Raw genomic sequence first — 14,562 nt, forward strand, 5'->3', positions numbered from 1 at the left:
CAGTATAAAAGACACCTGTCCACAACCTCAAACAGTCACACTCCAAACTCCACTATGGCCAAGACCAAAGAGCTGTCAAAGGACACCAGAAACAAAATTGTAGACCTGCACCAGGCTGGGAAGACTGAATCTGCAATAGGTAAGCAGCTTGGTTTGAAGAAATCAACTGTGGGAGCAATTATTAGGAAATGGAAGACATACAAGACCACTGATAATCTCCCTCGATCTGGGGCTCCACGCAAGATCTCACCCGTGGGGTCAAAATGATCACAAGAACGGTGAGCAAAAATCCCAGAACCACACGGGGGGACCTAGTGAATGACCTGCAGAGAGCTGGGACCAAAGTAACAAAGCCTACCATCAGTAACACACTATGCCACCAGGGACTCAAATCCTGCAGTGCCAGACGTGTCCCCCTGCTTAAGCCAGTACATGTCCAGGCCCGTCTGAAGTTTGCTAGAGAGCATTTGGATGATACAGAAGAGGATTGGGAGAATGTCATATGGTCAGATGAAACCAAAATATAACTTTTTGGTAAAAACTCAACTCGTCGTGTTTGGAGGACAAAGAATGCTGAGTTGCATCCAAACACCATACCTACTGTGAAGCATGGGGGTGGAAACATCATGCTTTGGGGCTGTTTTTCTGCAAAGGGACCAGGACGACTGATCCGTGTAAAGGAAAGAATGAATGGGGCCATGTATTGTGAGATTTTGAGTGAAAACCCCCTTCCACCAGCAAGGGCATTGAAGATTAAATGTGGCTGGGTCTTTCAGCATGACAATGATCCCAAACACACCGCCCGGGCAATGAAGGAGTGGCTTCGTAAGAAGCATTTCAAGGTCCTGGAGTGGCCTAGCCAGTCTCCAGATCTCAACCCCATAGAAAATCTTTGGAGGGAGTTGAAAGTCCGTGTTGCCCAGCGACAGCCCCAAAACATCACTGCTCTAGAGGAGATCTGCATGGAGGAATGGGCCAAAATACCAGCAACAGTGTGTGAAAACCTTGTGAAGACTTACAGAAAACGTTTGACCTGTGTCATTGCCAACAAAGGGTATATAACAAAGTATTGAGATAAACTTTTGTTATTGACCAAATACTTATTTTCCACCATAATTTGCAAATAAATTCATAAAAAATCCTACAATGTGATTTTCTGGATTTTTTTTCTTCTCATTTTGTCTGTCATTGTTGATGTGTACCTATGATGAAAATTACAGGCCTCTCTCATCTTTTTAAGTGGGAGAACTTGCGCAATTGGTGGCTGACTAAATACTTTTTTTCCCCACTGTACATATTAACAGGAGTACTGGAGTCATTGAGGAAGATATGTACATTTAAACAGGAGTACTGGAGTCATTGAGGTAGATATATACTTGTAAACAGGAGTACTGGAGTCATTGAGGTAGATATATACATGTGAACAGGAGTACTGGAGTCATTGAGGTAGATATATACATGTGAACAGGAGTACTGGAGTCATTGAGGTAGATATATACATGTGAACAGGAGTACTGGAGTCATTGAGGTAGATATATACTTGTAAACAGGAGTACTGGAGTCATTGAGGTAGATATATACATGTGAACAGGAGTACTGGAGTCATTGAGGTAGATATATACATGTAAACTGGAGTGATTGAGGTAGATATATACATGTAAACTGGAGTCATTGAGGTAGATATATACATGTAAACTGGAGTCATTGAGGTAGATATATACATGTAAACTGGAGTCATTGAGGTAGATATATACATGTGAACAGGAGTACTGGAGTCATTGAGGTAGATATATACATGTGAACAGGAGTACTGGAGTCATTGAGGTAGATATATACTTGTAAACAGGAGTACTGGAGTCATTGAGGTATATATATATACACATGTAAACAGGAGTACTGGAGTCATTGAGGTATATATATATATACACATGTAAACAGGAGTACTGGAGTCATTGAGGTAGATATATATACATGTAAACAGGAGTACTGGAGTCATTGAGGTATATATATATACACATGTAAACAGGAGTACTGGAGTCATTGAGGTATATATATATACATGTAAACAGGAGTACTGGAGTCATTGAGGTAGATATATATACATGTAAACAGGAGTACTGGAGTCATTGAGGTATATATATATACACATGTAAACAGGAGTACTGGAGTGATTGAGGTAGATATATACATGTAAACTGGAGTCATTGAGGTAGATATATACATGTAAACTGGAGTCATTGAGGTAGATATATACATGTAAACTGGAGTCATTGAGGTAGATATATACATGTAAACTGGAGTCATTGAGGTAGATATATACATGTAAACAGGACTAAAAGTGACTGGAGGTGCTGCTACTCAAGTAGAACTAATTCCAGTACTACACAGGGGTTTGATACTGATACTTTCAATATGTCTAACAGTTTGACTGTTGTGGTTGTTCGTTTCCAGATCCAGTTAAATACCCGCCTCAGCTACCACCCAGGAACTTCCCAGGAGGGATGTCAGCCAATGGCAGTAAAGAGACCCATGGGGGAGAGTCACAGACTTCAGAACTAGCCTGTGCTTCCCTGAGAGACACATACCTACAGAGGCTGCAACATTTGGACATGTCTAAGTATGCTCATTTGGGCCCACTAAAGCTTCTCAGAGTGTTGATCTGAGATCAGGTCCCACCCTATCGATGTAACCTTATTCATTATTGATAAGGCAAAAAAGGTATCTTAGCTCAGCACATTGATTTGATTGGTTCCTGGTTCCAGACATTAGCTATATATCTACCAACAGACAGCAGCCAACCCTCATAGCCTGGTTCCTCTCTAGGTTTCTTCCTAGGTTCCTGCCTTTCTAGGGAGTTTTTCCTAGCCACCGTGCTTCTACATCTGCATTGTTTGCTGTTTTGGGGGGTTTTAGGCTGGGTTTCTGTACAGCACTTTTGAGATATCAGCTGATGTAAGAAGGGCTATAAAAATACATTTGATTTGATACACTGAGACCCTTCTCATTCTACTATGAGCTGCAAAATGCTGTTTGAGTGTCTTTAGTAGTATTGTGTTACTGACGACGCGTTGCATTCTGGTTGTGTTACCCAGCTGCCAATCTTTTAGTTAGGCATCAACAAAAAAACGAATCACACTGACTGATAATTCGTTGTCTTCCAGCCTGCCGGAAGAGCACCAACAATCCATCCAGGAATACTTCCACACCTCACTCTGTCTCGATGCTGAGCAAGCCCAGAATGGGAATCCCACACTTCCCCGGCTAAAAAAGCTCACTATGGAAATATGCAAACATCTTAACAGGTACAGTAGACTTACAGACAATAGTTAGCTACAAGTGATGTCCCAAAATTTGTTGACACCCTTGGTGTGGTGGCCACTGATTGGCTGAATACCCTGGGCGCATAAATAGTTTTTATTGACACCCTTGATAGAAATTAGCAATGATGACTGTATAAAATAAATCATTAAAAAACAGAGCTATATTGATTGCATCGACAAAAAAAAAGGGGGGGGGAATTATAATTTTTTATACTTGTACTTTTGCTCAGAGAAAGAGATTTTGTTTAACAAGTAATATTTATTTTTTTCTCAGGAAGGTTAGGGATCATTACCAATAACAGGGGAGGTTAGCATGTCTTGGAGGTATAATCTAACCTCTCACCATTACCAATAACAGGGGAGGTTAGCATGTCTTGGAGGTATAATCTAACCTCTCACCATTACCAATAACAGGGGAGATTAGCATGTCTTGGAGGTATAATCTAACCTCTCACCATTACCAATAACAGGGGAGGTTAGCATGTCTTGTAGGTATAAGCTAACCTCTCACCATTATCAATAACAGGGGAGGTTAGCATGTCTTGGAGGTATAAGCTAACCTCTCACCATTATCAATAACAGGGGAGGTTAGCATATCTTGGAGGTATAACCTCTCACCATTACCAATAACAGGGGAGGTTAGCATGTCTTGGAGGTATAACCTCTCACCATTAACAATAACAGGGGAGGTTCGCATGTCTTGGAGGTATAACCTCTCACCATTACCAATAACAGGGGAGGTTAGCATGTCTTGGAGGTATAATCTAACCTCTCACCATTACCAATAACAGGGGAGGTTAGCATGTCTTGGAGGTATAATCTAACCTCTCACCATTACCAATAACAGGGGAGGTTAGCATGTCTTGGAGGTATGGTCTTTGACACTCTGTAACTTTTACACTCATCAATTCATTCAGGATTATCTGTAATCATGGTAGCATCCACATTAATGTAGAAGTGTTTAGAAACATGTTATATTCTTATTTACAATAAAAGTGACTCCAAAATGACAATACATTATTTACCATTAATTTCTATTGGGAACAAAATAATCTGAAATACAACCAAAACTAACTGCAAATGCTTCCAACAAGTTTGTACCATCACAAGCTTGGTATAACCATTAAGTGCTAGGAACATGGGATCAAACACTAAACTTTTGACTACTTTATTTGAACAGTAAGTATTTTTAGGGGTGTCAATAATTTTGTTACTTTAGTTATTTTGCCCTCAGCCTCTGGAATAACGTGCCAGAGAATCTGAGAGGGGCTAAAACTGCGGACATATTTAAAAGAGATCTTAAAAAAACATTTTTAGCTTTGTTTTTCCTTTAGTGTGTTTTTAGTTGTTCAGTTCATCATTCTTTTTCCTGTAAAGGACATTGCGTTGGAAACTGTTTCTGAAATGTGCTGTATTAAAAAAAAAAGCTTGATTTGATTTGATTAAACAATTCTAAAAAATTCTGAGCAATTGCATTAATAGAAAATAAGATAATTTCCCAATTTTTTGGGGGGAGCATAAAATATAGCCCAGTATTTGAATTATTTATTTTATACAGTCATTATTGCTCATCTTTATCAAGGGTGGCAATAATTCTGGACCCCATTGTATATATCTGCAACATTTAAAGCACTCAGCATTCACTGTTAACAGCAGGGTTGGGGGGTCAATTCATGGAAATTAACTTAATAGAAATGGAATTGATTGACTCTAACCCTGGAAAACAACATGTGATTAACCCTAACCCTTGTGGGATGAAATAAGTATTTTCAGTTGAATTAACATTTCTGGTGCTCCTGTGTTGTCAGCGAGATCTCCCGTACCCTTCCTACTCTGGAGGCCTTTCAGAGGCTCCTAGACCAACAGCTGTCCCCAGGGGTCGGCCGAATGAGAAGCCAGGTGTGTTGTTATTATAATTAACCTTATATTAGCCATTATTTTAACGGCAACTTTCAGGAAGGAGATGGGACGGTATGAGCTGCATTCAAGATGGTATTATTTTTACATCAGTATTCAATAAGGAAACAGGTCGGTATGAGGATCCATTCTAGATGGTATTATTTTTACATCAGTATTCAATAAGGAAACAGGTCGGTATGAGGATCCATTCTAGACAAGATGTCTTTGTCTATTATTAACCATTTATCAGACACTTCTGTTTAGTTTTACTGTCATCTCTGGTCTAGTGTCCAGTTTTTATATCTCTGGTCTAGTGTACAGTATTTATATCTCTGGTCTAGTGTACAGTATTTATATCTCTGGTCTAGTGTCCAGTTTTTATATCTCTGGTCTAGTGTACAGTATTTATATCTCTGGTCTAGTGTACAGTATTTATATCATCTCTGGTCTAGTGTACAGTATTTATATCATCTCTGGTCTAGTGTACAGTATTTATATAATCTCTGATCTAGTATACAGTTTTTATATCATCTCTGGTCTAGTATACAGTATTTATATAATCAAGTCCTTTGTGTTTTTAATGATATGCCCTATGTAATGCGTTGAAGGCTGTCTCTGTCCTATTCTTGGTTTATTTTGAATTCACGTTTCTGCTTTTAATTTCTAGGTGTCAGCAGATTCAGGCCAGGCTGTGTCATTCAGACTGGAACAAATTACCAAGCTGCTCTACTCCATCGAGGATAAAGTAATGTTTAACACTATTCTAAACTTAGGGCCTGTCCCGTTCTCTAAATAGTGCACTACTTTCGATCAGGGCCCATAGAGCTCTGGTCATAAGTAGTGCACTATATAGGGAATAGGGGCTCTGGTCTAAAGTAGTGCACTATATAGGGAATAGGGGCTCTGGTCTAAAGTAGTGCACTATATAGGGAATAGGGCTCTGGTCTAAAGTAGTGCACTATATAGGGAATAGGGGCTCTGGTATAAAGTAGTGCACTATATAGGGAATAGGGCTCTGGTCTAAAGTAGGGCACTATATAGGGAATAGGGCTCTGGTCTAAAGTAGTGCACTATATAGGGAATAGGGGCTCTGGTCTAAAGTAGTGCACTATATAGGGAATAGGGGCTCTGGTCTAAAGTAGTGCACTATATAGGGAATAGGGTTGCCATTTGGGACACATTCTTATTCTGAATTTTTTTTATTTTTTATTTTTTTTATTATTCAAAGTTAGCAATGTTAGCAATAGCTTATTCATTTGCTATTTCTATCAATCACTAACTGAACCTGGTGTAGATTATCTCCTCGTATGTTATAACGTCTTTCCTGTTACACTTTGACCAAAATCAGACCAGAAACATAAACGTACAGTTGAAGGAGTAATGCTTCCTTTTCACGTACTGTAGTTTTCTTCTCTTTTTTTCTTCAGGCCAAAGCTGCTCTGTTTGAGTCGGTAGGATATGAAGGAGGCCATAGGAAGTCTCTAATACCACCTATTACATTTGAAGTAAGTTGAACTAATGAGATACTGCAGCCCCCCAAAAAAAGCCAATTATCATTGTATTTCCTGATAACAATGTTACCACATATTGTATATCGAAGGCATAGCGGATAATAAAACTCGTCTGAAACAAAATAATTGTATCTCTATTATCATCTGGGTTAAACTGCAAATTGTCTTTACACGGTTTAATTGCACAAGGACGGGTTCCTTTTTTTGTGAATTTATGAGGTTTTTTTGGTCTTCTTCGCAGGTCAAATCAGAGTTGCTTGGTCTCACAACCAAGATGTTCCTCAAGGTGGATGTGGAAACTGGGAAGATCTACTTCAAGAAATATAAAGACGGACCAGAAGATAAATACTTTGTACACAATAAAAGTAAGTACTTTATTCCTCCTATAATCGTAAAGAGTCTTTCTATTTTTGTTTTTACATTCTGTAACTGTATCTAGGCCTTAGACTGGATTTACACGAATCAACTTTCATGCAGTTTTAGTTGCAGTTGCAAGTGGCATAATCTCAAGCAATTTTGAAGTTACATGAAGTTACTCAAACGCGTGCAACAGCCTTGCATGCAACAGCCAATCAAATTGAAGCTGCTGGTTTGAGAATTCTAAACTCACCCCATGTCATCTGCTGCATTACATTGTGCTTCCCCAACTGTTTGGTTATTGTAACAGAAAGGATATAGAAGAAATGCAGGCTGTACAATTTAGCTAGCCAAAATTTAGATCGAAAACAACAACAACGCAGCTACAGTTGAAGTCGGAAGTTTACATACACCTTAGCCAAATACATTTAAACTCCGTTTTTCACAATTCCTGACATTTAATCCAAGTAAAAAATTCCCTGTCTTAGGTCAGTTAGGATCACCACTTTATTTGAAGAATGTGAAATGTCAGAATAATAGCAGAGAGAATTATTTATTTCACATTCCCAGTTGGTCAGAAGTTTACATAGACTCAATTAGTATTTGGTAGCGTTGCCTTTAAATGGTTTAACTTGGGTCAAATGTTTCGGGTAGCCTTCCACAAGCTCCCCACAATAAGTTGGGTGAATTTTGGGCCATTTCTCCTGACAGAGCTGGTGTAACTGAGTCAGGTTTGTAGACCTCCTTGCTCGCACACGCTTTTTCAGTTCTGCTCACAAATTTGCTATGGGATTGAGGTCAAGGCTTTGTGATGGCCACTCCAATACCTTGACTTTGTTGTCCTTAAGCCATTTTGCCACAACTTTGGAAGTATGCTTGGGGTTATTGTCCATTTGGAAGACCCATTTGCGACCAAGCTTTAACTTCCTGACTGATGATTTGAGATGTTGCTTCAATATATCCTCATAATTTTCCTGCCTCATGATGCCATCTATTTTGTGAAGTGCCCCAGTCCTCCTGCATCAAAAGCACCCCCACAACATGATGCTGCCACCCCCGTGCTTCACGGTTGGGATGGTGTTCTTCGGCTTGCAAGCCTCCCCCTTATTCCTCCAAACATAACGATGGTCATTATGGCCAAACAGTTCTATTTTTGTTTCATCAGACCAAAGGACATTTCTCCAAAAAGTACGATCTTTGTCCCCATGTGCAGTTGCAAAGTGTAGTCTGGCTTTTTTTAATGGCGGTTTTAGAGCAGTGGCTTCTTCCTTGCTGAGCGGCCTGTCAGGTTATGTCGATATAGGACTCGTTTTACTGTGGATATAGATACTTTTGTACCTGTTTCCTCCAGCATCTTCACAAGGTCCTTTGCTGTTGTTCTTGGATTGATTTGCACTTTTCGCACCAAAGTACGTTCATCTCTAGGAGACAGAACACGTCTCCTTCCTGAGCGGTATGACGGCTGCGTGGTCCCATGGTGTTTATACTTGCGTACTATTGTTGGTGCAGATGAACGTGGTACCTTCAGGCGTTTGGAAATTGCTCCCAAGGATGAACCAGACTACAATTTCTTTTCTGAGGTCTTTTGATTTTCCCATGATGTCAAGCAAAGAGGCACTGAGTTTGAAGGTAGGCCTTGAAATACATCCACAGGTACACCTCCAATTGACACAAATGATGTCAATTAGCCTATCAAAAGCTTCTAAAGCCATGACATCATTTTCTGGAATTTTCCAAGCTGTTTAAAGGCACAGTCAACTTAGTGTATGTAAACTTCCTACCCACTGGAATTGTGATACAGTGAATTATAAGTGAAATAATCTGTCTGTAAACAATTGTTGGAAAAATTACTTGTGCCATACACAAAGTAGATGTCCTAACCGACTTGCCAAAACTATAGTTTGTTAACAAGAAATTTGTGGAGTGGTTGAAAAACGAGTTTTAATGACTCCAACTTAAGTGTATGTAAACTTCCGACTTCAACTGTAGCTAACACAGTTCATGGTGGACAATTTCAGTTGAAACTGGTCAGAGAGAGGTTTTGGTTCACTTCTAAATTACACTTATTGACTGCTAAACCATGTACAATGAATTGCATTACATCTCCTATTGTGCTAGTCTGTTCTGTCAACGCTGATCGCGTGTGCAGCACTGACAGCTGTGTTGACATGACAACTGGGTCAGAATTCTGAACCTTTCCAATGGATCATGTGTCAAAAGTGGGTTTGCTTTGATTGGCTGTTGCTTGTAACTAGTTGTACAAAGTTGAAACGTATGCAGGGGAGTGTATCAAGAAGCAACTAATTTGCAAACAACTAAAATTGCGTCGTGTAACGACAGCGCTGGTCAAAAGTAGTGCTATAATAAAGGGAAATAATAAATTATAATAAAGAAATAATAATAAAGCCATATAAAGGGAAAAGTAATCTAAGATACTAGTGGATGTAACCTTAATCTATGTCATGTGTAGTTTTACAGCTGGTGAAATCCCAGAAAGTTGCCAAACTGGTGATCGTGTTGGAGACCGAGAAGGAGAAGACTCTGAGGAAAGAGTTTGTCTTCGACGATACAAAGGTAGACCTCAGAGGAATTACAGTGCCTTCAGAAAGTATTCATACCCCTTGACTTGTTTTACAGACTGAATTTAAAAAGGATTAAATAGATTTTTTGCAAATTGATTGAACATTTAACACAGAAATATCTCATTTACATAAGTATTCACACCGCTGAGTCAATACTTGTAGAAGCACCTTTGGCAGCCATTACATCTGAGAGTCTTTCTGGGTAAATCTCTAAGAGCTTTCCACACCTGGATTTTGCAAGATTTGCCAATTTATTATTTTCAAAATTCTTCAAACTCTGTCAAATTGGTTGTTGATCTTTGCTAGACAACCATTTTTAGGTCTTGCCGTAGATTTAAGTCAAAACTGTAACTCAGCCATCAGGAACAGTCACTGTCTTCTTGGTAAGCAACTCCAGTGTAGATGTGGCCTTGTGTTTTAGGTTATTGTCCTGCTGAAAGGTGAATTAATCTCCCAGTGTCTGTTGGGAAGCAGACTGAACCAGGTTTTCCTCTAGGATTTTGACTGTGCTTAGCTCCATTCTGTTTCTTTTTTATCCTGAAAAACTCCCCAGTCCTTAACGATTATAGCCATACCCATAACATGATGCAGCCACCACTATTGTCACGATTGTGTGTAGAGAAGGACCAAGGCGCAGCGTGCTCTGAGTTCCACATTTTATTTTAGTGAAACTTTACAACCAACAACAACAAAAAGAAACAACCAACAAACCGTGACGACAGCGGTGCACTGACTCAAAATAAGATCCCACAAACAACAGGTGGGAAAAGGCTGCCTAAATATGATCCCCAATCAGAGACAACGAGATACAGCTGCCTCTGATTGGGAACCATATCAGGCCAACATAGAAATACAAAACTAGAGTAGCCACCCTAGTCACACCCCGACCTAACCAAAATAGAGAATAGAAAGGATCTCTAAGGTCAGGGCGTGACAACAATGCTTGAAAATATGGAGAGTGGTACTCAGTAATGTGAGGCGTGGGTGTTTGCTGACGAGGAATCAAGTGCAGGAAAACAGCGATTCAGGGTATTGGCTTTAATAGGCACAATGACTAAACGACAAGCCAACCCAAACAGCGCACAGAGCGCACTACAAAACAAAGTGCCCCAAATACAAGGGACAAAAACACAGCTTGCGCAAAACACAACGCACCACTGAAAATGTACAACAAACAGCGTGTCACCACGCACAGCATACAATGAAATAATCCCGCACAAAGAGCAGGCGGGCCTACTGGCTAATAAAGGCCGCTAATCAGCCCAACTCAGAACAGGTGGGGGCGCCTAATAACGAAAAGGGGGAAAACAAAAAGGGAATCGTTGGCAGCTAGTAGGCCGGTGACGATGACTGCCGAGCGCCACCCGAACAGGAGGGGGCGCCACCTTCGGTGGAAGTTGTGACAAGTAATGTGTTGTATTGGATTTGCCCAAACATAACACTTTGTATTCAGGACAAAAAGTTAAATTCTTTGCCACATTTGTTGCAGTATTACTTTAGTGCCTTGTTGCAATGTCACGGGTGTCGTAGGGTAGAGACCAAGACGCAGCGGGAAAATATATACTCATCTTCTTTTTTTATTGGTGAAGAAGGGAAACACAATAAACGTATACAAAACAAAATGAACTGGACAGTCTTGTCAGGCAAAACAGCTAAACAAGAACAACTTCCCACAAAAACCCATGAAAAACAAACTCCTAATTATAGGACCCTCAATCAGAGGCAACAATAACCAGCTGCCTCCAATTGAAGGTCCAACCCCAATAAACTAAACATAGAACTACAAAAGACTAGATAGAACATAGAAATATACTAACATAGAACAATGACTAACAAACTATCAAACCCCGGACTAATAAATCAAATACCCCTCTACCTAAACACATACACAAAAACACACCCTGAACCACATAAAACAAATACCCTCTGTCACGTCCTGACCAAACTACAATAACAAATAACCCCTATTACTGGTCAGGACATGACATGCAAACAGGATGCATGTTTTGGAATATTTTTTTTAAACTTACAGGCTTCCTTCTTTTCACTCTGTCAATTAGGTTAGTATTGTGGAGTAACTACAATGTTGTTGATCCATCCTCTGTTTTAAAGTCACCATTGGCCTCATGGTAAAATCCCTTACCTTCTTCTTAACTGAGTTAGGAAGTACGCCTGTATCTTTGTAGTGACTGGGTGTATAGATACACAATCCAAAGTGTTATTAATAACTTCACCATGCTCAAAGGGATATTCAATGTCTGCTTTAAAAAATAATAATAATGTTTTACCCATCTACCAATAGGTGCCCTTCTTTGTGAGGCATTGGAAAACCTCCCTGGTCTTTGTGGTTGAATCTGTGTTTGAAATTCACTGCTCGACTGAGGGACCTTACAGATAATTGTATGTGTGGGGTACAGAGATGAAGTAGTCATTAAAAATAATTATGTTAAACACTATTATTGCACACAGAGTCCATGCAACTTATTATGTGACTTGTTAAGCAGCATTTTTACTCCTGAATTTATTTAGGCTTGACATAACAAAAGGGATGAATACTTATTGATTCAAGACATTTCAGCTTTTCATTTTTAATTTGTAAAAATGTCAAAAAACATAATTCCATTTTGACTTACTGGCCTATTGTGTGTAAAAAAATAAATAAAAAAAATAATGAAACACAATTTAATCCATATTAAATTCAGGCTGTAACACAACAAAATGTAAAAAGTCAAGGGGTGTGAATACTTTCTGAAGGCTTTGTACATGTACCACCAAGCTATGGTTTCATGTAAACTGTGTGGTCATCTTTCTGATGTGTGTGTGTGTGTGTGTGTGTGTGTGTGTGTGTGTGTGTGTGTGTGTGTGTGTGTGTGTGTGTGTGTGTGTGTGTGTGTGTGTGTGTGTGTGTGTGTGTGTGTGTGTGTGATCTGTGTCTGTGTATATGTGTGTGTGTGTCTATGAGGTGTGTGTGTGTGTGTGTGTGTGTGTGTGTGTGTGTGTGTGTGTGTGTGTGTGTGTGTGTGTGTGTGTGTGTGTGTGTGTGTGTGTGTGTGTGTGTGTGTGTGTGTGTGTGATCTGTGTCTGTGTATATGTGTGTGTGTGTCTATGAGTGTGTGTGTGTGTGTGTGTGTGTGTGTGTGTGTGTGTGTGTGTGTGTGTGTCACCAGAAAAGAGAGGGGTTCTGTCAACTCCTTCAGCAGATGAAGAACAAACACTCAGACAAGCCTGAGCCAGATATGATCACTGTGTTCGTTGGCACCTGGAATATGGGTAAAATACCTGCCTTCAATGTCTACATGAACTAAAACACATAGAATAATCTACCCAGTGCATCAATTTGTTGATAATAAATACTTTACTTATCAATTAGTATCAATATTGTTCGATATCGATATTGCTACTTCAGCTCAGTCGATAATTATTTTGCTCAAGAACTCAACAGCTAATTACACATTGATTGATTGATTGATTGGGACAATGAAACATATTGATTGATTGATAATTACCTCTTCCTCCAGGTAACGCCAGTCCTCCTCACAGCATAGCATCGTGGTTCCAGTGTAAGGGTCAGGGCAAGACCAGGGACGACACGGCCGATCACATTCCTCACGACATCTATGTGGTCGGGACTCAGGAAGATCCCCTGGGGGAGAAGGAGTGGATAGACACACTGAAGAGTGCCTTGAGAGGAACCACCGACATCAGCTTCAAACAAGTCAGTTACTATCTCAACACTCAGTGCCAGTTTCCAGGATACATATTAAAACCCTGGACTACAAAAGCACTTTCAATTTAGATTTTCCATTGACTTTGCTAGGCTTAATCCCGTGTGGCTCAGTTGGTGGAGCATGGTGTTTGCAACGCCAGGGTTGTGGGTTCGATTCCCACGGGGGGACCAGTACGGAGAAAAACATGTATGAAATGTATGCATTCACTACTGTAAGTCGCTCTGGATAAGAGCGTCTGCTAAAATGACTCAAATGTAAATGTAAAATGTTAATCTGAGTCCGGGAAACCACCCCTTAAAGTATAGTTACTTTTAACTCCTGATTTTTTACACTGGTGTTAGGTAGGTTACACATTTACAACTAATCTCGTACACCAGCTGGCTGTATATGTGGTTGCAATTAAGCCTTGGGACGTTACATTAAAACAAGTGACAGTGACTGTTCGATTGTAATAGAATTCACCATAATTTTTTTTTATTAATAATATGTGTTTTATTGTAATTATGATGTGTTATATTTTGTTCAGATAGCCATCCAAACCCTATGGAACATCCGTATCGTTGTGCTAGCCAAGCCAGAGCACGAAAACAGAATCTCACACATCTTTTCAGACAGCGTTAAGACAGGGATCGCCAACGCACTGGGTAAATCCCATCATCTCACTGCAGACCTATCCACTCACTGCAGAATCATCCACTCACTGCAGACTCATCCACCCACTGCAGACCCATCCACTCACTGCAGACTCATCCACTCACTGCAGAATCATCCACTCACTGCAGACCCATCCACCCACTGCAGACCCATCAACCCACTGCAAACTCATCCACTCACTGCAGAATCATCCACTCACTGCAGACTCATCCACTCACTGCAGACCCATCCACCCACTGCAGACTCATCCACTCACTGCAGACCCATCCACCCACTGCAGACTCATCCACTCACTGCAGACCCATCCACTCACTGCAGACCCATCCACCCACTGCAGACTCATCCACTCACTGCAGACCCATCCACTCACTGCAGACCCATCCACTCACTGCAGACCCATCCACCCACTGCAGACCCATCCACTCACTGCAGACCCATCCACTCACTGCACACTCTTTGGCCCAATTTCCTGGGCACAGATGACACCTAGTCCTGGATTTACAAAGCATGT

At 40.3% G+C, this 14,562-nt stretch overlaps 1 protein-coding gene across 1 annotated transcript in view; it reads left to right on the plus strand.

The window, feature by feature from the left end:
- The window catches only part of inpp5d (inositol polyphosphate-5-phosphatase D), a 53,888-nt gene that overhangs the window by 22,164 nt on the left and 17,162 nt on the right, over window positions 1–14,562 (plus strand). The window contains exons 5-14 of the mRNA XM_045697466.1: window positions 2,452–2,617; window positions 3,162–3,302; window positions 5,129–5,219; window positions 5,887–5,964; window positions 6,647–6,724; window positions 6,972–7,095; window positions 9,558–9,661; window positions 12,837–12,939; window positions 13,188–13,384; window positions 13,924–14,041. Of these exons, the coding sequence (XP_045553422.1) occupies window positions 2,452–2,617; window positions 3,162–3,302; window positions 5,129–5,219; window positions 5,887–5,964; window positions 6,647–6,724; window positions 6,972–7,095; window positions 9,558–9,661; window positions 12,837–12,939; window positions 13,188–13,384; window positions 13,924–14,041 (1,200 nt within the window). The remainder of the gene's footprint in view (window positions 1–2,451; window positions 2,618–3,161; window positions 3,303–5,128; window positions 5,220–5,886; window positions 5,965–6,646; window positions 6,725–6,971; window positions 7,096–9,557; window positions 9,662–12,836; window positions 12,940–13,187; window positions 13,385–13,923; window positions 14,042–14,562) is intronic.

This window comes from Salmo salar, chromosome ssa16 (genome assembly GCF_905237065.1).
Source record: "Salmo salar chromosome ssa16, Ssal_v3.1, whole genome shotgun sequence".
Classification (NCBI taxonomy): domain Eukaryota; kingdom Metazoa; phylum Chordata; class Actinopteri; order Salmoniformes; family Salmonidae; genus Salmo; species Salmo salar.